This window comes from Vombatus ursinus, unplaced genomic scaffold (genome assembly GCF_900497805.2).
Source record: "Vombatus ursinus unplaced genomic scaffold, bare-nosed wombat genome assembly UNPS02011767.1, whole genome shotgun sequence".
NCBI classification, from domain to species: domain Eukaryota; kingdom Metazoa; phylum Chordata; class Mammalia; order Diprotodontia; family Vombatidae; genus Vombatus; species Vombatus ursinus.
Genome location: NW_020951545.1, coordinates 360,070 through 382,845, shown reverse-complemented (window position 1 = coordinate 382,845; position 22,776 = coordinate 360,070). Strand labels below are relative to the sequence as shown.

The following is a 22,776-nucleotide window of genomic DNA, read 5'->3' as shown; positions in this document are numbered from 1 at the left end:
TTCAGATCTTTTGAATTAAATTCTGAACCTACCTGAGACAGGTTACCTATAGCCTGGATTAGACATCTCCAATCTGACTGGTGACATCCAGCCCTTGGAAATATTCTTCCTGGGGTGGGCATTGATCTAGGGTAGGTTGGACCCCTGTAGGTGTCTCTTTACTCTCAGTGTGTTCTGACCCAGATTTCCTGGGGGATACAAGCAGGAATACTAAATGAACTGGATGCACAGTTTAGTGTAAGTTCTTATTATAACTACCAGGGAGAAGGGTAGCAGTAGAGAGAGTGTCAAAGGAAAAGAGAAGCAAGATGTCTTGGACTGTCCTCAAACAAGATAACTAGCCCTTTGAACAATTAGGAGTTTGCTGTGCTATGCTTTATGTAGTATTTGTGCAAGTATGTGAGTTCTCCATCCCAGAGCTGATACATAGTTGAGATCACTCCGACTGGGAAAATATTTCCTATCATGCTATTAGAGAAGGGGACATTAGACTGGTACCAAGGCGTAACATTTCTCAAATTTCATAGGAGAAGCTACGTACATTGGGATGTATGTAGTTTTCACATTAATGCTGAGGGTTCCTTGTAACCAAAAAAATAGGGGTGGGAAGGCTGGAAAGACCTGTCAGGGAAGATTCCCAACTGTGGAGTTTGTATCTAAAAATGATAACTCTATGACCCTTTCACTGGTAAAGATGCTGTGTGTTCTGTAACTCTCCCCTTTTTCCCATTTAGGTTTGTCTCCTCCCTCCTACACGTTTCCAGCCCCTGCCGCAGTGATCCCAACGGAAGCTGCCCTTTATCAGCCTTCTGTCCTGTTGAGTCCCCGGACACTGCAGCCCTCCACAGCCTACTACCCAGCTGGCACACAGCTTTTCATGAACTACACAGCATACTATCCCAGGTAAGGCACAGAGGAAAGTGGAACCAAGAGGCAGGAACAAAGAGCTCCTTGTATGGCCGGGATACAGAACTCACAAAAGAATATTGTCTGTGGTCACACTCAAGGTTAGCCCTGTAGGGAATGGCTCTTTGTTGCTGAACCTGTGACCAAAAGAGAGCTCCTTTAGAAAGAACCCTCTCTTGTATGGCTGGCTGTCTTTGGTCCTTTCTGGGCTGTGTGTGGATGATTTAGTAGACAAGTTCTCACTGCAAGGGAGAGAGAGAGAGAGAAGAACAGAAAAGGGCATGGAGTGAGGAAAGAACAGTAGATATCAACGTAAACCCTGAATTATGTTTAATATAAATTAAATATTTATAAATTAAATATATTATTAATAATATCTAACATTTATAAAGTATATTAAGATTATTTCATTTGATTCTCACAGGAGACTTAGATGCTATTATTATCGTCATTTTACAGTTGAGGCCGTTGAGGCTGAAAGAGCTTAAGTGTCTAGGGTTATGTAGCTATTAAGTAAGTCAAGCTAGGTCTTTCTGGCTCCAAGCCCAGCACACTCTCCACTGTCCCACCTAGCTGATTTATACTAAATGTAATTCAGGAAATCCATTTCTAAGTGGTTTTCAGATAGCCAGCAAAGTTGATGACTTAACAAAATACAGGTAAGGACGCATTTGAGGGTGTGTCATCTGGTAGAGGATGATGGCATATGCCTATAATCCCAGCTACTGTAGAGGCTGAGGCTGGTGGATTTCTTGAGCTTGAGAGTCCTGAGCTCTGCAGTAGGCTAAGCCAGTTGGGTGTCTACATTGTCCGATTTTAATATGGAGGGTCTTCAGGAGTACGGAACCACCAGGCTAGCTGTGGAGGAGGAAGTTGAACCAAGTTGGGAAAATGAGCAGACTAAAGCTTCCGTGACAATTAGTAGTGGGATTCAATCCTTGAGTAGCCATTCAGCTTCTGGACTGGGTGAGAAAGAGAGAGAGAGAGAAAGAGACCTATTCTCCTAAGAAAAAGGAGCTGGGCCATCTCTAGTCTTCCTGATCGATATCTGACCACTGGACCCAGATGGCTCCAGAGGAAAGAGTGAGGCTGGTGACTTTGCACAGCCCTCCCTCATTTAAATCCAGTTCACTTGCAAGTCATGGCATCTTCTTCCTGATGTCATGGTCCTCTTTGAGAATGAAGGACAAACCACAATCCTAAGAAGGAAAAAAAAAGTATGTAATTTGTATATGATATATAAAGTATATAATAGTATAGCAACACACAGCAATAGCACAAACTTTACAGCATTTATAATTTTCCCTAGAATTGAATTTTAAAACATTGATCCTGGGGCAGCTAGGTGGCGCAGTGGGTAGAGCACCGGCCCTGAAGTCAGGAGTACCAGAGTTCAAATCCGGCCTCAGACCAAACATTTGACACTTATTAGCTGTGTGACCCTGGGCAACTCACTTAACCCCAATTGCCTAAAAAACAAAACAAAACAAAACATTGATCCTTAAATCAAATCTTTTGCTTAGATTGGCTGGATTTCCTTTTGTGTTTTATCTACCTAATGATTAGCCTTTTGAATTAAGGCCTGACAGCACTTTAACTATTGTGGGATTGGACATTGCGTTTATTGGAACCTGCCTTTACAGTATTGTTTTTACTAATATAAATTGTTCTCCTGGTTCTTCTCATTTCATTCTTCATCAGTTTCTAAGAATCCAACAGATTGTTCATTTTTTATAATATTGATGGTGTGTGTGTGTGTGTATACAACTTTGAAAGCTATAAAAATAAATATGCCGACTATTCTATGATTCCAAAGGACTAATGATAAAGCATCCCATTCATTACAGAGATAGGAGATATTTAGGGTGCAGAATGAGATGTGTGTGCATGTGTATGTGTATGTATGTATGTACGTGTGTACATTGAGGGAGTTTGTTTTGCTTGACTCTGCTTATTTGTTATAATGGGGGAGAGGAGTGGGAGTAAGAGAATATAGGTTTTTGTTAATTTTTTTTTTAAATAGAGGGGCTGATCCCAATGTGAAATGTTGCATGAATTTTTAGATGAAGTTCCCATATTAGTTTTATTTAATTGTTTAAAAAAGAAACAAAAAAGAAACGTTGGAAGGGGAGGATGGGAGGAGAAGGTGAAATGTTGAAGGCAAATCCTCGAACAATGAGAAGAGCTATCCTTTCATTAAAGGAAGTTGAAGCCCCGAAGTGACTCTCTCTTGGGGATTATTTAAAGTATGTTCTCCATATACATTGCTGTAAAATGGAAAGAATTTTGTATTTGTATCCCCAGTATCTGACACAGTGCCTGGTACATAATAGGTACTTAATAAGTGTTGGTTGATTGACTTAAAAAAAAACTTGGAACCTGTAGATAAGTGTTTCCATAGCAGAAAAATATAACAAATGATACATTTAATAAATGCTTAAAATTAGGATTGTGATGTCCTGCATTCTTGCAACCTATACTACCTATTGACTTATAGGAGCCAATATGAGAGTAGAAAGAACACCATGGAAGGAATTAGGAGCTCCTAGTTCTTTTCTGGGGGGCAGGTAGATAGCCAAGTGGATAGAATGCCAGGCCTGGAGTCAGGAAGACTCATCTTCTTGAGTTCAAATCTGGCCTCAGATACTTACTAGCTGTGTGACCCTGGGCAAGTCATCTAATCCTGTTTACCTCAGTTTCCTCCTCTGTACAATGAACTGGAGAAGGAAATGGCAAACTACTCCACTTTGTTTGAGAGACTACTCCAGTCTCTTTGGTTCTTTCTGGGCTGTGTGTGGACAATTTAGTAGACATGCTCTTACTGCACATTTGAGGGAATTATAACTTGGGGGAGAGAGAGAACAGAAAAGGGGGTGGAGTGGCAAAAGAAACAGGTAGATATTCAGTGTAAATAACTGAAAAACAACAGCAAGTTCTGTTCTCAGATCTGCCACTAACCATCCTCTCAACAACCCCAGGAGGCAGGTGTTTGTTGTTACTCCCATTTTATAGATGAGGAAACTGAGGCAAAGTTTAAATTAATTGCTGAGGATCACTCTGCTGGTAAGTATCTGAGGCTGGATTTGATCTCTGGTTATCCCAACCCCTGGTCCAGTGCTCTGTTCTCTTCACCACTTATCTGCCTACCTTGTTTAAAAAAAAAAAAAAGCCTTAGGCTCTTAGATGTGGATCTGGAAGGGACTTTAGGGTCTCCTAATCCAATACCCTCATTTTCCAAAGGAAGAAACCAAGGTACCCAAAAGTTGAGGGACTCATCTAAGGTTTTACAGGTAGAGCTGGGATTTGAATCCAAGTGTCTTCTGATGCCATCTCCATTGTTTTCCCCCATGCTATGCTGTACTTTGTGCCTTATATTCTAAATTGGCATCATTGCTCATGAAAAAAAAAGAAAAATCTGGAGGATTATTTCTTTTTCAAGCTTTTTGTTACAATGTTTTAGGAAATAATTGTCCAAGAGTAAGAGAGCACCACTCCCCAAAATCACATGAGGCTCTTTATACAGGTGATCTAGAGGCCTGCCTTTGAGTCCTTAGGGAGGAAATGCCAGGGGAGTACATCACATTGGCTTCCTGCCCAAGGCTATTACACCGATCGCATAAGAGATCAATTCTCAGTAATGCTGCTGGTATCCAGAAGGAGCTTCACTTTTGCCTCTGAACTTTTAAAACTTGTACCCAGAATGTGGTACAGAGCATAACCACTTGCTCCTCCTACTAAGGGAGCTTCAGACAGAGAAAAAAGCATTGCAGTCCTAGCTCACTTCAAGCAGTACAAAGCCCTTTTCTCACAACAACCCCAAGCATTAGCCTCATTTTGCAGATGAAAAAACTGAGGCTCTTAGACATTAACTCATCCAAGGGTCACACAGCTCAGTACTATTTCTGCTGTCCCTGTACTCTTGACTGACTACCTGAAGCACCCGACCCACATTCCTCATCATTTACCTTCATGGGGTTTAAGAACACTGTTGTCCCCATTCCTTTGCTTTCCCATTTTGTGTCCTCATCTTTGGGACATGAAGTAGAGCAGAAAAAATGTTATAAATGTACTCTGGCACTGACAGTCCTTGAATTAAGAAAACAATGTAGGTTGTAAGAGGAAGTGTGGCTCTTGCCTAATGATGAAAGGGAGAGGCTTACTATTTTCTGACGTTTAGTGAAGGCAAAGCAGCTTAAGCGTGCCTTAGATTAGAGGGTGTTTAAGAAAAACCTTCAGGTGGGATGGCCAGCACTGTCTAGGAGGGAGATATTATTTTCATCCATTTTCTGGAAACGCTACCATTGATAATGATAGAGATAGTCTTTCATTTTCCTCTTCCTTCCCTATCTACTACAAGTTAAGAATAAGCAAAGATGAAATCATGGTTATTTATTGATCTCCAATTAGATGGAAGGCATTATGCCAGGCTGTCTTGTAGGTGTAATAATAATGCCTGACCTTTATATAGCACCTAAAGGTTAAATGTTTAAAAGTTTATGTAAATTATCTAATTTGAGCCTCACAATAACCCTGTGGAGTAAGCACTTGAAATACCAATGTCCCCATTTTACAGATGAAGAAACTGAGGCTGACAGATGTTTATGAACTGTGTCAGAAACTGGATTCAATCCTAGCCATGTGTCATAGGTGGGACTTGAATATAGGTCTTCTGGGTTTTGAGGCCAACACCCTATCTTTTTATGTTAGTGTAGTGGACAGGTGGTCAAATACACAGTCCACCATGAGGCCTGGAATAACAGTGTAACACAAACCAGATTAAAATGTAATTGGGAATACTTAACAAAATAAAGATATGATAGAATATGGATAATGCTAACATGTAGTTTTCTAAGTCAGTATGTACCCACTGGGATGTATGGTTTAGTGATCCCTTTTCTATTTGACTTTGACATCACTGCTAGGCTTGAAGATTCAAATTCTTCTGTTTCCTCATCTGTAAAATGAGGGAGTTGGATTCCATGACCTCTCAAGTCCCTTCTTAACTTGAAGCTGAAACTTCCTATATGTGAATGTCATATCCTTCAGACTAGGGCCTGTTATTTTTCTGTTAGCATCCTCAATGCTTAGCCCAGTGCTACTTACCTAGTACACACTTGAGAAATGGTTTTTCATTCATTCATTCCAGCTTTAAATCTATTGTTTTATTTTTGTTCAGTTATTTTTTCAGCTGTACGTAACTCTTCCTGATCCCATTTGGGGTTTTCTTGGCAGAGATAGTGGAGTGGTTTGCCATTTCCTTCTCCAGCTCATTTCACAGATGAGGAAACTGAGGCAAACTGGGTGAAGTGACTTGCCCACAGTCACACAGCTAGTAAGTGTCTGAGGCTGGATCCGAATTCATAAAGATGAGTCTTCCTGACTCCAGGCCCAGCACTCTATCCACTACACCACCTAGCTGCCCCAATTTTTAATACTTCTATGAAAAACACATTACTGTATAGTTAGACCCAACTTGGTTTTAATTTTAGCAATAGTTCTTTTTTTTTTTTTTTTTTTTGGTGAGGTTTGGGGTTAAGTGACTTGCCCAGGGTCACACGGCTAGTAAGTATTATGTTTTGAACTCAGGTCGTCCTGACTTCAGGGCCGGTGCTCTACCACTGAGCCACCTAGCCACCCCCAGCAAATAATTCTTTACAACATGAAAACTTGAATTCCTGCATTTAAATCAGTCAATCCACAAGTATTTTTGAAGTGCCTATTATATGCCTAGGACTGTGCTGGGCACCAGTGTATAAATACACAATGAATGAAACAATATCTACTCAGAGCTAAAACCTCAACCTCCCATTGTAGGATAGGAAGATGTTGGATTTGTTTCATGTCTCTAACATGATGAGGTCACTGAATGTAATTACACTCTACTATTCAAGTGAGAATCCCCATGAGAATATGATTTTTGAATTCCATGACATGAGTACTCTTGTGTTGTTTTGAGAGGTCTGAGGGATGATAGTGAAGAGAGACACCTTTTGGATAAAGTGGCAAAAACAGTCTTTAAGAATTAGAAATCTATAATGTGAAAAAATGTTCCAGGTATTTGGAGGCCAAGATATAATCTGCCACTATAATACTTTGAAGAGTAAGTGAATAGAACCTTTTTTTTTTCATGAGATGAAGTAGAAACAGGTCACATAAACAAAAAATTCCAGATCCAGGAAGTGAGCAGAAGGTATAAAAGAATGGGATGTATGCCATGAATAATCCATTCATATATATATATATATATTTTCTTTCCCTCCCTATGCCACTGACTTCCCTCCTGTTAAACCTTTGCTTTTTATTAAGGTTCCTCCTTCCTCCTTGCAAAAGAATGTCCTCCCTTCTAATTGGTAGCATAGGTGGAGACCAATTTAGATTAGAGCTCTGTTTGTCATGAATCTGCAATTAAACACCCATCTTGACACTTTGGATAAAGATGGATTAGACTTGCATGTTTTTCTGCCTTTGTCATAATGCTTTAGTTGGCCTGCTTTTCTTTGGAGGCTGTAATTACTCACGAATCATCTTCAGCAAAAGGAAAATGCACCCCAAACAGGTGTAAGTTATGGTTCGAATCCTTTCTCCTGAATAGTATTTTCTGTCCCACCCAATTAGCCTCTCGGTAATACATGACCTATATACTCTTCAAATGAGTCTTCATGTAAATGAGAAGCTTTCTCACTTTCTAAGCAGCAAGTATTTCATTTGGGTAAGCAAGATCAAGGCCTTATGAAATGACTACTTTGTCATTTTCTACTATTTAATTTCAGAATTTATTGTTTTCTTAATATTCTTTTTGGTTACTGTAACACTTCTTAGCACTTTCCTTTTGCAATTTGAGTGAGTTTAAGGCTACTCAATTTCCTAATTCTTACATTTTGCTTTATTTAGTGAAGAAAACCTACCAATGTCAAGATTTAAAAAAAGTAATTTCACTTTTAAAGATGCTTGGTCATCTAAATATTTAGTTAAGCAAACTACAATATGAGATTGGAATTTAATGAAATTTTTACAATTAACTTTCTCTCATTGAGCCTTATGAAGTTTAATGATTATTTGTAGTCAGTGAATCACTAATGGCCCCATCTTGTGTTTTGGGTGGCTGTTTTTTCTAGATGGGACAACTACATGGCACAGTGGATAGAGTACCTGGCCTGGAGTCAGGAAGACTCATCTTACTGAGTTGACACTAGCTGTGTGACCCTGGGCAAGTCAAATAACCCGTTTGCCTCAGTTTGCTCATCTATAAAATGATCTGGAGAGGCAAATGGCAAACCACTCCAGTATCTTTGTCAAGAGAACTCCAAATGGGGTCACAAAGAGTCAGACACAACTGAAATGACTGAATAACAACAATTTCTAGATACAGATGTATTCGAAAGGATCATAATATTGCAAATTTAGATCTTGCAGGGACCTCCAAGGCCATCTAATCCAACCTCCTCATTTTACAGGTGAAGAAAATGAGGCCTAGGGAAGTTAAATGACTTCTCAAAGTCACATGGTTTTGAACAAAAGTTCTCTTGACTCTAAAACCAATACTCTTTCAGTGTAGACCACTACAGTGAGTTTTTTTGCTATCTAGTCCAGATACTTTCTTTATTCTGAATGAAAGTACCCATACTTAATCGAACATACCATTTTCTATGAATACTAGTTATTTCAATGAAGATAGAAGAGTTTTATTAAAATAATTGAGGAGAATGTGGCATAGTAGATTGAAAGTTGGTCTTTGAACCAGGAAAAACTGAATTCTAGTCTTGCCTCTGGTTCCTGGTTCCAGTTTCTGGTTCTTGGGCTAGTCACTGGACTTCTCAGTGCTCCAGACATCTCTGTAAGACATAAATTGCTAAGTACATGCCCATTTGCAGTCATGATCCTCCATTAAATTGTGAGCTCCTTGAGGGCATGGACTGCTTTTGCCTCTCTTTGTATTCTCAGTGCTTAATCTGATGCCCAGCACAAAATAAGTGATTCATAAATTCAATGGTGGATTATTGACTGAATGACAGTATTGGTAGAGAAAATTTTTCACTAGAAGCTCCCCATACTGACAAAATCACAAGTCTGCTAACACATACATGCATGAACATAAAGAAGAAAATACCCACAATAATTAGTAATAATAATAATTATTATTATAATTGCTAGCATTTATATAGTGCTTACTATGTGCCAGGTATTGTGCTAAGCATTTTAATAAATATTATCTCATTTGATCCTCACAACAACCCTGGGAGGTAAGTACTATTAATTATCATCCCCATTTTACAGATGAGGAAACTGAGGCAGACAGGTTAAGTGACTTGCCCAAAGTCACACTAGTAAGTGCCCAGGGCTGGATTTGAACTCAAGTCTTTCTGACTCCAGGCCCAACACTCCATCCACTGCACCACCTAGCTGTCTAATATACTTGACAAAATTAATTAAAACTTGACAAAAGCTATTGCTATCTGAGCATGTACAGTCCTTAAGTCTTTAGTCATTACCCACATATTTTATATATTCATTGCTTTCTGTTGCTTATTATAGAGATAACTATTATGCTTATGTGCCTGTATAAAGCACTGTCACTGAGAGGTGAGAAAATAGGGGCATTTGGATATTGATTGTTAAGATGTATCAATTGATACAGTAGTCAATAGGGAGCCATTAGATTCTTGAACAGGGACTAAAGGTGATGAAAACAGTATAATGAAAAACAGTATAATGGGAAGAACATTGGATTGAAACAACTAGCTTTTCCATCTGAACAAGTCATTAAAGTTTTCTAGATCTTGGTTTTTTCATGTAAAAATGAGGTGTCTCTAAGATCGCTTCTAAAATTCCATGACTATTCTGGTCTCTTTGTCATTTGAATTGAAGTCAAGAGATACATAGCTAAGAGGGCTGTTGGCAGTAATCCAGGACCAGGACAGCTAGACTATTAGGGCATTAGTGGAAAGAATGAGGTAGAGCTGAGAAGTGGTAAAATATGACAATGGAGTGAAAAAGATGGTGAAAGAGAAAGGGTCAAAAACTATGCAGATTTTCTAGTCTACTATAATTTCTACTTTCATACTGTTTTTCCCTCTTTCAAATGGGTAAGCTGTATATCTTAGTGAATGAAGATAAATTTCTTTTTGTCTAATACTATATAATTATTTTGTCCTCCCACATAAAGATGTTCTAAGTATGTGCTTTGAGGTTTATTTTAGTGGTGATGAATTTGCCCTGACTCTACCTTGTAATCAATGGTATATTTTCAAGATGGCTGTCTAGGATTGGGGGAACGTTCTATGGGTGGGGAATAGAAATGATTCTAATTAGTCTAAATGAGAATCAATCCTGTAACCTTGGCCTCTGAGCACTTTGTTATAACCAACTGAGGTCAACATAAAACAAACAAAATTCAGTAACTAATGTGCTTTGAACTCCTTGGAGGTGGTTACTAGAGAAACACCAGATGGAGACATTGATAACTATATTATCTCAGGGCAATTTGACTGTAGCTTAGCTGTGCCCTACTTAAAAAAGCAAAACAATGTCATATTGCAGGAGAGGGTGAAATGATTTGTGGGATCTCATCTTGCAGATTTTTTCTTGAACTGCCGTCTCCTTTCTTTGGCTTCATGTCAGTGAGCAGTGCACATAGTAGGAGGGGCTTGGGAAAACTTGTTTTCCTTAAGTAGTTGAATATATATATTTTGAAAGATGGTCATCTGTTTCTTTTGGTTCACTGTGCTTTTCTATCTCTAGCCCCGAGGTTCATCTAATAGTATTGGCTACTTCCCTACAGCTGCTAATGTTAGCAATATTCCTCCACAGCATGGAGGTCAGAATGCAGGGCCTGACCTATGATATTAAAGTTAAGGAAATTCTTAACTTCCTCCGAGGTAGCTTGAAGGAAAAACAAAATCTTGAGTGCCTCTCTTCAGTTAATTTGCCTAAAAATATGATCAGAAGCAAGGAGGGTTTTTTGTTGTTCATTTTTTGTTTTTAACCTGTCAGGTACACATGTTACCCTAGCAAAGAATGATGGTCAAACATCGCACTGGGGGCAGCTAGGTGGCACAGTGGAGAGAGCACCGGCCCTGAAGTCTGGAGGACCTGAGTTCAAATCCGGCCTCAGACCAAACACTTGACACGGGCTAGCTATGTAACCTTAGGCAAGTCACTTAACCCCGATTGCCTCACTAAAAAAAAAGAAACAGGGGGCTCTGGTGTTTCATGTTGTCATCCTATTTTGGCACCACTCCTAATCTGTGCCATGTTCCTTTCTTTGCTGTATGTGCAAAGGCTCTTATGAGGATTCAGGTTGTTTTCTGTAGAACTGGTTTAAATGTAAAGAAAATGTGCTCAAGTTCTCTGTCATCTATTTGCTTGCAAAAGCAGTGTCCTGTTAAGTTAGTATGCAAAAACCAGCCTGAAGTCATTCTAGGTAGCCCATAACCTTCTTCACTCTTCCCTCTAGCTTAGGTGGTTATCTTTGGAACCATTTTACATTGTAAATAGTATTGTGTAAATTCCAGTTGTTTCTGTTTTGGCCAGAAAACCCTAAGGGTCTTCCCGTCCCAGATTGATTTTTGTTGTTTGTTGTTGACGACTATGTAAAAAGGCCTTTCTTTGCCTCATTTCTTATGAAGCCTTAATGACTGAATGGGCTTTGCCTCAGTCAAACTAAAACCTGTTAAAGACCTTAGCTTGAAAAGGCCAAAGTCCCCCCCACGGCATCCTGGGCTATCTCCAGTCATCCTGATCTATATTTGGCTGCTGGAACCAGATGGTTCCAGAGGAGAAAGTGAAGCTGGTGACTTTTCACAGCCCCTCCCTCACCTAAGTCCAATTCGCTTGCAATTCATGGCATCCCCTTCCTGATGTCATGGTCCTCTCTGACAACGGAGGACAAATAGCAGCAAGCATTGGAACCAATATGTTGACTTTCACAGTGGACCTTGAAACCTGAGATACTCATCAAGGAGCCTTTTTGATAAGGTTTGGAATTCCTGGTTATGCCTGAATTTAGGAACAGTTGTTTCATTTAATTTTTTTCATCAAATTTTTTCATCAAACTTCATCAGTTGAGGTTCATTTTTAGCACACAGTTTTCTTACCTGCCAACTTTTCGTTGCCTTCCCTTTTAAGTCTTAAGTCATGCCATATGCTACTTGAGTTAATTTCATTAGTATAGAGTATTTCCTGACTGAAGATCAATCTGTAAGCATTTAATAAGTATCTACTACGTGCCTGGCTAAGTACTGGAGATGCAAAAATGGGACAAAAGACAGCCCCAGTCCTCTAGGAGCTCAAAATCTAGTAGGGGAGACAACAAACAAATCTACACAAACAAACTATATGCAGGATAAATAGGCAATGATTAACACAAGAGAGGCACTAGAATTAAGATGGGCTGGGAAGAGCTTCCTAGAGAAGATGGGATTTTAGCTGGGACTTAAAGGAAACCAGGGAAAGCAGTAAATGGAGATGAAGAGAGACAGCGTTCTGGGCATGGGGGACAGTCAGAGGAAATGCTGGGATAGAGTGTCTTGTACAGATCATACAACAGAGAGCAAACTCTGTTACTTCCTTTAGAGAGTCACCAAGCATTTTCCCCTTGTGGGTAAAGCATCCAGTTCTCTGGGGTGTGGACAATTGAGCTTTTTCTTTGCTCTTTGCTACAAGGTTCGTAAATAGGTTATGTGCTGTTTTGTGTTGCATTACAGCCGATATTAAATTCTAAAGTTTTTCTTCAACCTTGGATCACAGTCAGCCCCCTTAAACCCTCTATAGAACTAGACTTGTTGGTATTCTGTTTTTAATAAAGAGGATCTCTGACAGCAGTACTTACTAAGCTTAGTTGGTATGGTTTTTAATTTCAACATCCATTATGCATGAAGCATTGTGAAATAAATGAAAATGAGTCATGTCAGCTTTCATGTTTACTGCCCATAGCATACCAATGTACAATAATTGGTGTATAGGCAAAAGTTCTTTTGACACAAACAAAGGGCATTACAAAATACCATATTGTATGAATAAGCACCAACTAATACTGAGGTGTTTTTTTTTCCTCTCATATAAAACAAAAGGACTGAATTAGATCAGAGGCTCTTAGCTTTTTTTTTTTGTCATAGACCCCTTCTCAGAATAATGTTTTGTCATGAGTGACAAAGGGAATAAATTATATTGAAAGACAGTTAATCAAAATATAAAAGGAAAAAAAAGAGCAAGTTTGTGGACTCCAGATTGGGACTAAATGAACCTCCTAGACTAAATGATCTCTAAAATTCTTTCAAGCTCTATCGTTTTATTACTATGCCAGTAGCTTGTGTCAGTTTAATTAAAGATGAACAATTAGGAGTCCAGGCCTGTTGCAGGAATCCAGAATTCTAACTTATTGAAACATAACTTGTGGAAGCAGAGCAAAGTTGCTGTGTCAGAGAACTGGGTATTTAGGTGGTGAAAGCATGTATACGACATCTTGTTGAGGCATTTCAATTGTGTCCAATTCTTTGTCATCCCATGTGGGGTTTTCTTGGCAAAGATACTGGAGTAGTTTGCCATTTCCTTCTCCAGCCCATCTTACAGATGAGAAACTGAGACAAACAGTGTTAAGGGAATTACCCAGGGTCACACAGCTAGTACATTTCTGAAGCCAGATTTGAACTTATGAAAATGAATCTTCCTGACTCCAGGCATAGTACTCTATCCACTATGCCACCTAGCTGCCCCAACATACATCATCTTAGCTGGTGACATTACTTTCTAGACCAGGAGAAGGTCTGCCTACACCTGGAACCATTCAAAAGGAAAAATTGCAAGGGTCTTGGCACTTTCCCTAATTCAAGTTCTCTGACAGAAGATAGTTGGAGGGGTAATTAACAAGTACTTTCTAATTTGAAAATCAGATTGGTGATCATCCTCCTTAGGAAGTGCTTCTTGGGCTTACTAGGAACAATGATAAAAGACTTAGCTTCTTCATAGGAACTTTTTGATTATTCTTAATATTCTATTTCCTTGCCTTGTGAAGTCTAGATTGGAATAGTTTCAAGTTTTGGAGTGGTTGGTTTAATTATTTTCCCAGGTAGTTTGCAGGGTAGGGCTGTTAGTCACCTTTTAAATTGAATTGAAAACAGAGTTGGAGTCTAAACAAACATTAAATTAGAAATCTTTTTTTTTTTTTTTTTTAACCTCACCTCTACTAAAATTCTTTGTGATAGGGAGGTGATTCTAGCTTCCCAAGGGCTATTCTAGGGGATTGTAAACTCTGGTAGGTCCAAGAAAAGCTGGAAAGTATTCTAGTGTGGGTTTGATGACAAGTTGTATATTTTCTATCTAGCTAAAGACCAGCCTAGTTAGCTGCCTAAATTCAGCAATGCTTATTCCTAAAAGGTTGGCCATAGCAATTTTTGAATTGATAAGGGGTAGAAGGGCTTTTATGTGCATCTAAGTGCGTAGTGCCTTCACCAATGAGTTTCAGTCTTTTGAAGCAAAAAGTTTTAGTCTTGTACAGGATTTTCAGGAAAAGGAGATTTTCTAAAGACCATTGTGTTATCTGGAATTGTGACTAGAAGATTGTGTTATCATATACCATATAGTAATAATCTGCTAGTTTTTCTCCTTTGAATTTGTTTTGTATAGAATACTGGGGAATTTTTGCCCGAGGCTTGAAGTAGTAGAACCAGTTGGTACTATTGAATGGGTGAAGTTTTTGTTTTGCCAAATGATACCCTTAAGTGAAGTCATTTTCTGCATACTTTTCAAGTGCTTGGTATTTGCTGGATTAGTAAGCAAAAATGAATGAATGAGGCTCACTTATTACTCTATAATTGGGTCATCAACTTTCTGAGAATTAAAACGGACAAAATTTTTTTTCTGTGATAAGTAGGAAGAGATGGATACAGTGAATGAATCCTGTTGCTTTTCTCTATTTCCTTACTTATTTATTTCACTAGTTTATAAAGGCTTGAAAGTATTTTTGTCCTTGAAGGAAGATGCCTTGGTTCTAGACATTCTTAGTATGATGGATATGATTACATAATTATCAGTCATTCAGTATAGTGTCACAGATTTTAAAACTAGGTCTGCCTCAGAGTTCAAACATCATTTACAGCTAAGCTTTAACAACCTGAAGTAGAGATTGACACTTTCATAAACAATCCCTCTCTTTGTGTCCTGCTGTGTATATGGAATCCTTTTTTTAATGTTCAGAATTATAAAATTTACAAAGTAAAACTTTAAGAAACAAAATTTTTGTGTACTGTTGCTTAGAAGGAAAGAAATGTCTTATGTGGTATTACTTTAGTAGATTATACTTCACACATCTTTGAATGTTTGATTAGTGCTGCTATTATATTTGCCTTTTTATTTATTGTTATAATTATTACTATTATTATTGGAGGGCTAATGCAGGATACAATTAACCAAAATATCTCACCTGGCAGTAATTGATGGGTGAAACACATTGACCTTTTATAAGGAATTGTATTCTTGTCTTCAAAGCAAATTATTTGCTTTGCCCTCTAATTTTGTGTCCTGTTGCAACAGTTTAAGCCCCTTATTTATGTTTTTGAGGATTCAAGTTCTCAGTTCATGTGGTGTTTGTAAAGCATTCTATGGATCAACAAAATTCATGTCACCTCAAATAGCAGGGAGGGAGGGAATAGAAAAGATGAGATTTTTTTCTGTGTTAAAACAAGACGCTATTTATGGTTTGGATTGTCATTCTGCTCCCTAGGATTGAGGAATTCTCAGCTTAGATCTTAGAGGCCATCTAACTTGGCTTATTCCTAAGACTTGGCCTTAGAGGCCAAACCCTTCATTTTACAGATGAGGAAGCTGAGGAGCAGAAAAGTTAAATGACTTGCCCAATGTCACACAGGTGGTAAATGGCAGTGCCAGAATTTAAATCTAGGTCTTTTGATTCCAAATTCAGTATTATTTCCATGGAAATGTTCTACCTCGTGTAACCTTAAATGAAAAGCACCTTAGTTATTACTTGAAAATGGCTATGATAGAAGATGAATCAGTGACCCCGAAACTACTCAAATATTTAAATGATGATGTAGTTATCACTTTGGCATTAAAATGAACTTGGATGGGGAAGCTAGGTGTCGCAGTGGATATAGCACTGGCCCTGGAGTCAGGAGGATATGAGTTCAAATTTGGCCTCAGACACTTGACACTTACTAGCTGTGTGACCCTGGGCAAGTCACTTAACCCCACTCCCTAGCCAAAAAATGAATAAATAAACTTGGAGATTTGGGTTTTCTCACCTCTTGCCCTGTAATGGACTTACCTTTTTTTATTCTTTATCATTTTCTTACTTGTCAACATTGTCTTTTTATTTGTATAGGTAATGACTGTCTCTGGTCAAAGGGAGATGTTACATATAATCACAATCTTTTGGTAAACATTCTAGGCAGACAACATTTTTTTTTCTCCCATTAGAGACTAAGATTAATGTTACCCATGTTCTTTAAATTTCCCCACTTGTCTAAAGATAATGGGGTCAATTTAACAGGATATCTTTTCACTTAGACACACATATCTGATTGGCACCAAGTAATCATCAAAGTTTAATTCCTCATGTTAGATGCCTTAGAGCTATCCTACTACAACAGTAGGAGAACCACTGGTTTTGGTTACAGGACCCCTTTGTACTCTTGAAAATTATTGAGGACCCTAAAGATCTTTTATTTATATAGGCATTGAAAAGTGAAAAAATTTAAAATATTGATTTGTTAATTTGTTAAAAAATTGTTTTTCATGTTAATATAAATAAACGCTTCTAATGAAAAGTAATTATTTTCTAAAATAAAAAAAATTATTGAAAAGAGTGGCATTGTTTGCCATTTTTTGCAGATTTCTTTACTGTCTGGCTTAATAGATGATAGCTAGACTCTCATCTATTTCTGCATTCAATTTGTTTCAGTATATTGCTTTGTTTAAAATATATGAAGAAAAACTGACCCAACACAGATATATAGATGTAAAGGGGAGCAGTATTTTATTAGGCAAATTGCAGTTTAGCAATGTTAAGAAATTTGTTTTGATATCTCAGATCTCCTGAAAGGGGTTCTGGGACCCCTAGGGGTCTTCAGATCACACTTTGAGAGCTACTACAGTAGAAGAACTGTCTCCGATGGGCTATTAGTCCCATTGTGCCTTATTTTGTCCATTGGACAAAGGGGACTTTTGAGTAATGTCAATCAAAGCCATCATTCATCCTTAGAAACTTTTTGAAAGTACTTTTCAAGGACAGGCCTCAAATGATTTTCAATCAAGTAGTTTCAGTTAGGAGCTTTATCTTCCAGGCTTGGATTAAATACTGATTTGGAAGGCCTGATCCAGGCACTGTGTACTTAAGTTTCCAAGGCTCTCAATGTCCTTCAACTATGGTTGAGGAAGTTGGCATACTGGTGGAGTCCATTGGAACACTGGACAGTAGTGACAAATTGCCCATCTTTTGATCCTATCTGTTTCAACTTACATTCTAGTATGCAGCAGAGAATGGACTTGTACACACAAATGACCAGGCAAGGACACTGCCCAAAGACTGGGTTTGTATTTAAGGGCCCCAGCAGTTAGACCATCCTCAGAAAAGAAGGTAAGGATGTGTGATGTGACAATTTAAATAAGAATAAAAATGCTAGAAAATATTTTCACAAAGATCAAGCATCAAAGATTCAAGTCTTCCAGAAGTCAGTTGGGTCTAGATTGGGTTAGGGGTTTGAGAAATAAAAGTATATAGAGAAAATAACAGTAAAATAAAAAGAGCATGAGGTAAAATGCTAGAAAAGACTGATTATAATTATATAAGAATTCAAGGGAAGCTGTAGGGTAGGAGAAATAGCATTGTATCTAGGTTTGCATCTTGATTCTGCCATTTACTAGCTATGCAGCTTTGCACAAATAATTTAACCCCTCTGACCTCAGTTTTATCCTCTGAAAAGATGGGGTTGATACTTGTCCTTCTTATCTCACCTGTTGCTTGAAGATGGCATGCAAACATCTAAAACTTTATGGTTACAGTATATTATAGTGCTTTATAAATGTAAGCTTCTCTTAATGACAGGGATAAGGACTGGACTTGTGATTTGACTGATTTAGAGAGTTCCTTCTATCAGTGCAAATTGATAGCTTCTCTGCATCTTAAGAGTCTTAGAAAGTTGCTGAGAGCATTGGGAGTTTTAAAAGACTCATCCAGGGTCACACAGCCTGGATGTCAGTGGTGGGACTTGAGCTTGGGTCTTCCTCATTCTGAAGCCAACTCTAGATACTACACCATGGTGTACACTATCACTCACCATCATCATTAGTAGTTGTTGTAGTACTCTTACCTTTACTTTTAAGGAGTATGTGTGAGGATGTTTTGATGGAGTGACAATTATGTGTATTTCAAGATTCACTTGCTCTTCTATATGTTGACCAGTACTAGGGTTTTCTTTCTGGTAATGGTATATTTTTAAATATTTCTTTACATCTAAAAATTGATGGGGAAAGAGCTGCCTCTCCTAGGAAATGGACTGAAACATGGTAGGGGAGATGGTCCATGTCTTTCAAAGTGTTTTCTAATTTTAAATCTACCCTCTAAAAGAAGCAAGAATCCTTTGTGAAAATTTTAAGACCAAAAAGTCCAGAGATTTGTTCCAGAAATGACCTGGTCTAGATGAGATTTGTTTCACAGAAAGAATATTGGACTTTAGAGTTCAAAGACCTAGGTTTGAATCCTGGCTCTGATGGCTTATTAGCTTTGTGACTCTGGGAAAGTCACTTTACCTCATTAAGTCTTAATTTTTCACCTGTAAAATGAGGGTGATATGTCTGTTCATGGAATTTTCATCAAGAACGAACTTTATAAAACATTAAAATGCAATAGAAGTATGAATTATTTTGTCCCTTTTCCCCCTGGCATAATTGGGTTGTTTGATTTGAAATTCATTCATCAGGAACTTGCTTTTGATCACTCTTGTTACTGAGTGATGCTTGCTAGAGGCTAAGAGGACTTTAGCCACATGAACTTTAGTCAGAACATCCTAGAACATCCTAGAATCCTAGCCCCTTCTAAAATATGGAATCAAGGGCAGGATATAGACAACAATTCCAGGGCAGCTAGGTGGTGCAGTGAATAGAACTCTGGCCTTGGAGTCAGGAAGACCTGAGTTCAAATCCAGCCTCAGACACTTGACCTTGGGCAAGTCACTTAACCCTGATTGCCTAAGCAAAAAATAAATAATTGATTTTAAAAAAAATAACAATAAAAAAAAAAATTCCAAAAGCACAGCATTATCCTCTAACGATAGTGGTAGGAGCACCAAGCTCAGAATGAGCTTTTCAAAGAGGAATAAAGAAGGTATAGGATTAATATCTGGGATATAGACTGATGATGATAAAGGCAAGAAAAGAAAAACTATTCATCTTTTATGGTGTCTCTGTTTTCTCTGCTGACAAGAATGATCTTGGGATTAGAAAGGAAAGAACAAAGAGACAAGTTGAAAGGTAGTAGGAGTGCATCTAGCTGCCCTGAGTAAGTTCAAGTCACCAGATTAAGAACTAAAAAAAAACTGTTAGTTTTAAAAGATCATGGAGAATGAGTGAGGTATCACAGGACTGGAAAAGGACCAGTAAGAGGGGTGTGCATGGTGTGTGCAAACTCTAGACAAGTGTGTGTGATTCTTGACACAATATTAGGCTATTTTAGGAAGGTTAGTGAACATTTAGAAGAGTGGCAGTCACAAAAAGCAACCATGGTTTCATCAAGAACATCATGCCAGACTAACCTCAGTTGGGGGGGGGGAGTTACTAACTAGGCTTGTGAGTCACAAAAAGGCAAGGCAGTCAACAAGCATTTATTAAGCACTTACTGTATGACAGGCACTGTGCTAAATACTGGAGATAACAAAAGAAGACAAAAAGAAAACCCTCTGTCCTCAAGACAGAATTTAAGATTGACATGATAGCTGCTGTCTTCATGTATTTGAATGACTCTTATTTATGGATAAGGAGCATTAACTCATTCTGTTTCACAGTCTAAAGGAAGGACAGAATATAAAAACAACCACTTATATACCAGATATATATAGTACAAATGGGAGGTGATCTTTGAGGGGAAGTATAGCAGTGGGGGGAGAGGGAGACCATGAAAGACTTCCTGCAGAAAGTAAAATACCAGCTGAGATTTTGTTTTAAAAAGTATCTTTTTTTTTGTTACATTTTGAATTCTGAGTTCTCTCTCTTCCTCCTTCACAATCCCATATTAGAGAAGGCCAGCATTTGACATATATATACACACACATGTATGTATATATGGAACCATACGATACATAATTCCATACGTTGGCTCTTTCTCTGGAGGTGGATAGTATTTTCCTTCCTAAGTCGTTTGTAGTCGATTGGAATGTTCATATTTCTCAGAATAGCTTAGTCATTCAGTTACAACAATATTGCTGTTATTATACAACAATATTGTATTGTTTGAACAACGTTCTCGTGGTCCTTCTTATTTCTCTCTGCATTGAGCTGAGTCTTAAAGGAAGCCAAGGAGTAGAAGCAAGGAGGGAAAATATGCAAGGGATGGGAGAGCAGTCAGTGAAAAGGCATAGAGCCAGGATTTGTTGTATGCAGAGCAACAGGTAGAGTTCATCTAGATTTTAGCAAAGCATTTGGCAGCCCCTCAGCTACTCTTGTGAACATGGTGGAGAGGTGTAGGCTAGACAAATAGTACAATTAGGTGGGTTTTGGCTATGTTTTAGGAAGGACGTATACGGAGTACTACCAGAGTAGAGAGAGACCTTGAGATTGTGCCAGATGAGCAGTGTTTAACCTAATGAAGAGAATTTAAGATTGACATGATAGCTGCTGTCTTCACGTATTTGAATGACTCTTATTTATGGATAAGGAGCATTAACTCATTCTGTTTGTTCCTTGAGGGCTGAACTAGAACTAACAGGTGGAAGTTGCAGTAAGGCAGATAATAGGTTCATTAAAATGAAACATTTTTAGATGTTTAGAGCTATCCTAAAATGGCCTGGGTGACTGTGGTAGGTCATGGGGTCCTCAAGCAGAGACTGGGTGGCCTCTCATTGGAGATCTTAAACAAGGGACTCCTATTGAAAAACGAATTGGATTCTGTGATTTTAAATATTCCCATTCACTAAGTCATTATCCAGCCTTCACTGGAAGCCCTCTACTGATGGAGACCCCCTCTTGAGACAGTGTATTCTTTTCTGAACAACTCTAATTGCTAGGAAATTTCTTTTTGTGAAATTCACTTTCTATTGCTTCTCCATATTGCTCCGAATTCTGCCCTCTCAGGCTGAGCAAAATGAGTCTGATTCTGTCCTGCACGAGAACTCTTCAAATATCTGAAGACTTGATTCATGGGACCCTTTGATGGGGGCATGGTAGGGCAGTGGGAGGAAAAGAAGAGCTGGATTAAAATTGCTAAGGAAGAGTTTGGACTTTGATCTCTCGTCTGTGATGTTCTATTGCTCCTACTGGGGAAATCTGGAAGGATCTCTGGAGGTATGAAGTGGGAATTTCCTATCATATATTAACATAGCTTTGAGGATGCTGTGTTCTTGAAAAACATGGCTTTAGGAAAACTTGGAGCCTGTTATCAAGCTTCAAGCACTTCTAGGCCCTATAAACCTGTGGGAAGGTGTTAAAAACTGTAGGGTCCCCTTTCAAACCAAAGTTTACAAAACAGGTGGCTTTGGTTCACTGTACATTAAAGCAGAGGTGTCAGATGTGCATATGATCCACAACACTCCCAAGTGCCTCCTAAACCAGATTAAAATGTAACTGGGAAATGTTTAATCAAATAAATTAAAATAAAATGTAGATACTGTTAAATTTCATAACTAAGTCAATATGCCACCTGCTGGGAACCTTATGTACGGTTTAGTGGGCCCCTTTTTCTATTTCATTTTGACACCACTGCATTAGATGATCTCAATTCTGTGATTTTATAAAATATTAGAGCCTGTCTCAAATGCTGGCTTTTGCAAAATGACCAACAAATAAGAATTGTTTGAGGTAAAGACTGTTGTGGAAAGAACACCTACTTTATTATGATTTAGAATACAAGTTAGTAAAAGGCTTTTTTGTTGTTGAGTTGTTTAAATCATGTTTGATTCTTCAGGACCCCATTTGGAATTTTCTTGGCAAAGGTACTGGAGTGGGTTGCCATTTATTTCTCCAGCTTATTTTGCAAATGAGGAACTGAGACAAACAGGGTTAAGTGACTTGCCCAGGGTTACACAACTAGTAAGTGTCTGAGGCTGAATTTGAACTCAGGCTCTCCTGACTCCAGGACCAGCACTCTATCCACTGCACCACCCACCTTTATCTTTATGTTGTTAGAAGCCAAGGCAAGGGAAAGCATCGGTTGGCACACGGAGAAGAGCACTTCTGTGGGGCAAGTGGCTACTGGCTGAGCCCTCTTCCATGGGTACTTATAATTCAGTAATTCAGTTGACATGTATTAAGCACCTACTATGAGCCAGGCACTGTGCTATATACTAATATATAAAAAATACATGGAGCCCTCTAGGTGACTTAGTGGATACAGTGCTGATCCTGGAGTTAGGAAGACCTGAGTTCAAATCCTGCCTCAGATATTTACTAGCTGTGTGATTCTGGCAAGTCACTTAATCCTGTTTGCCTCCATTTCCTTATCTGTAAAATGAGCTGGAGAAGGAAATGTCAAACCACTCTAGTATCTTTACCCAAGAAAACCTCATGGACAGTATTGGTGTGCTATGGTCCAAGGAGTCATGAAGAGTCAGACACAACCGAATGACGGAAGAACAAGAAGAAGAAAATACACAGTCACATAAGGTTCACAATTAGCCACTGGACTTGGCAACAGTTGGTTGTGTTTCTGGA

General features: G+C 38.5%; 1 protein-coding gene across 3 annotated transcripts in view; it reads left to right on the top strand.

Annotated features, from left to right (window-relative positions):
* The window catches only part of ESRP1 (epithelial splicing regulatory protein 1), a 106,419-nt gene that overhangs the window by 69,430 nt on the left and 14,213 nt on the right, over positions 1-22,776 (top strand). For 2 of the 3 annotated variants that reach the window (XM_027856975.1, XM_027856972.1), the window contains exons 13-14: positions 735-903; positions 17,385-17,494. In XM_027856975.1, the coding sequence (XP_027712776.1) occupies positions 735-903; positions 17,385-17,475 (260 nt within the window). In that variant the 3' untranslated portion in view covers positions 17,476-17,494. The remainder of the gene's footprint in view (positions 1-734; positions 904-17,384; positions 17,495-22,776) is intronic. The other variant, XM_027856973.1, reaches the window with a different exon arrangement.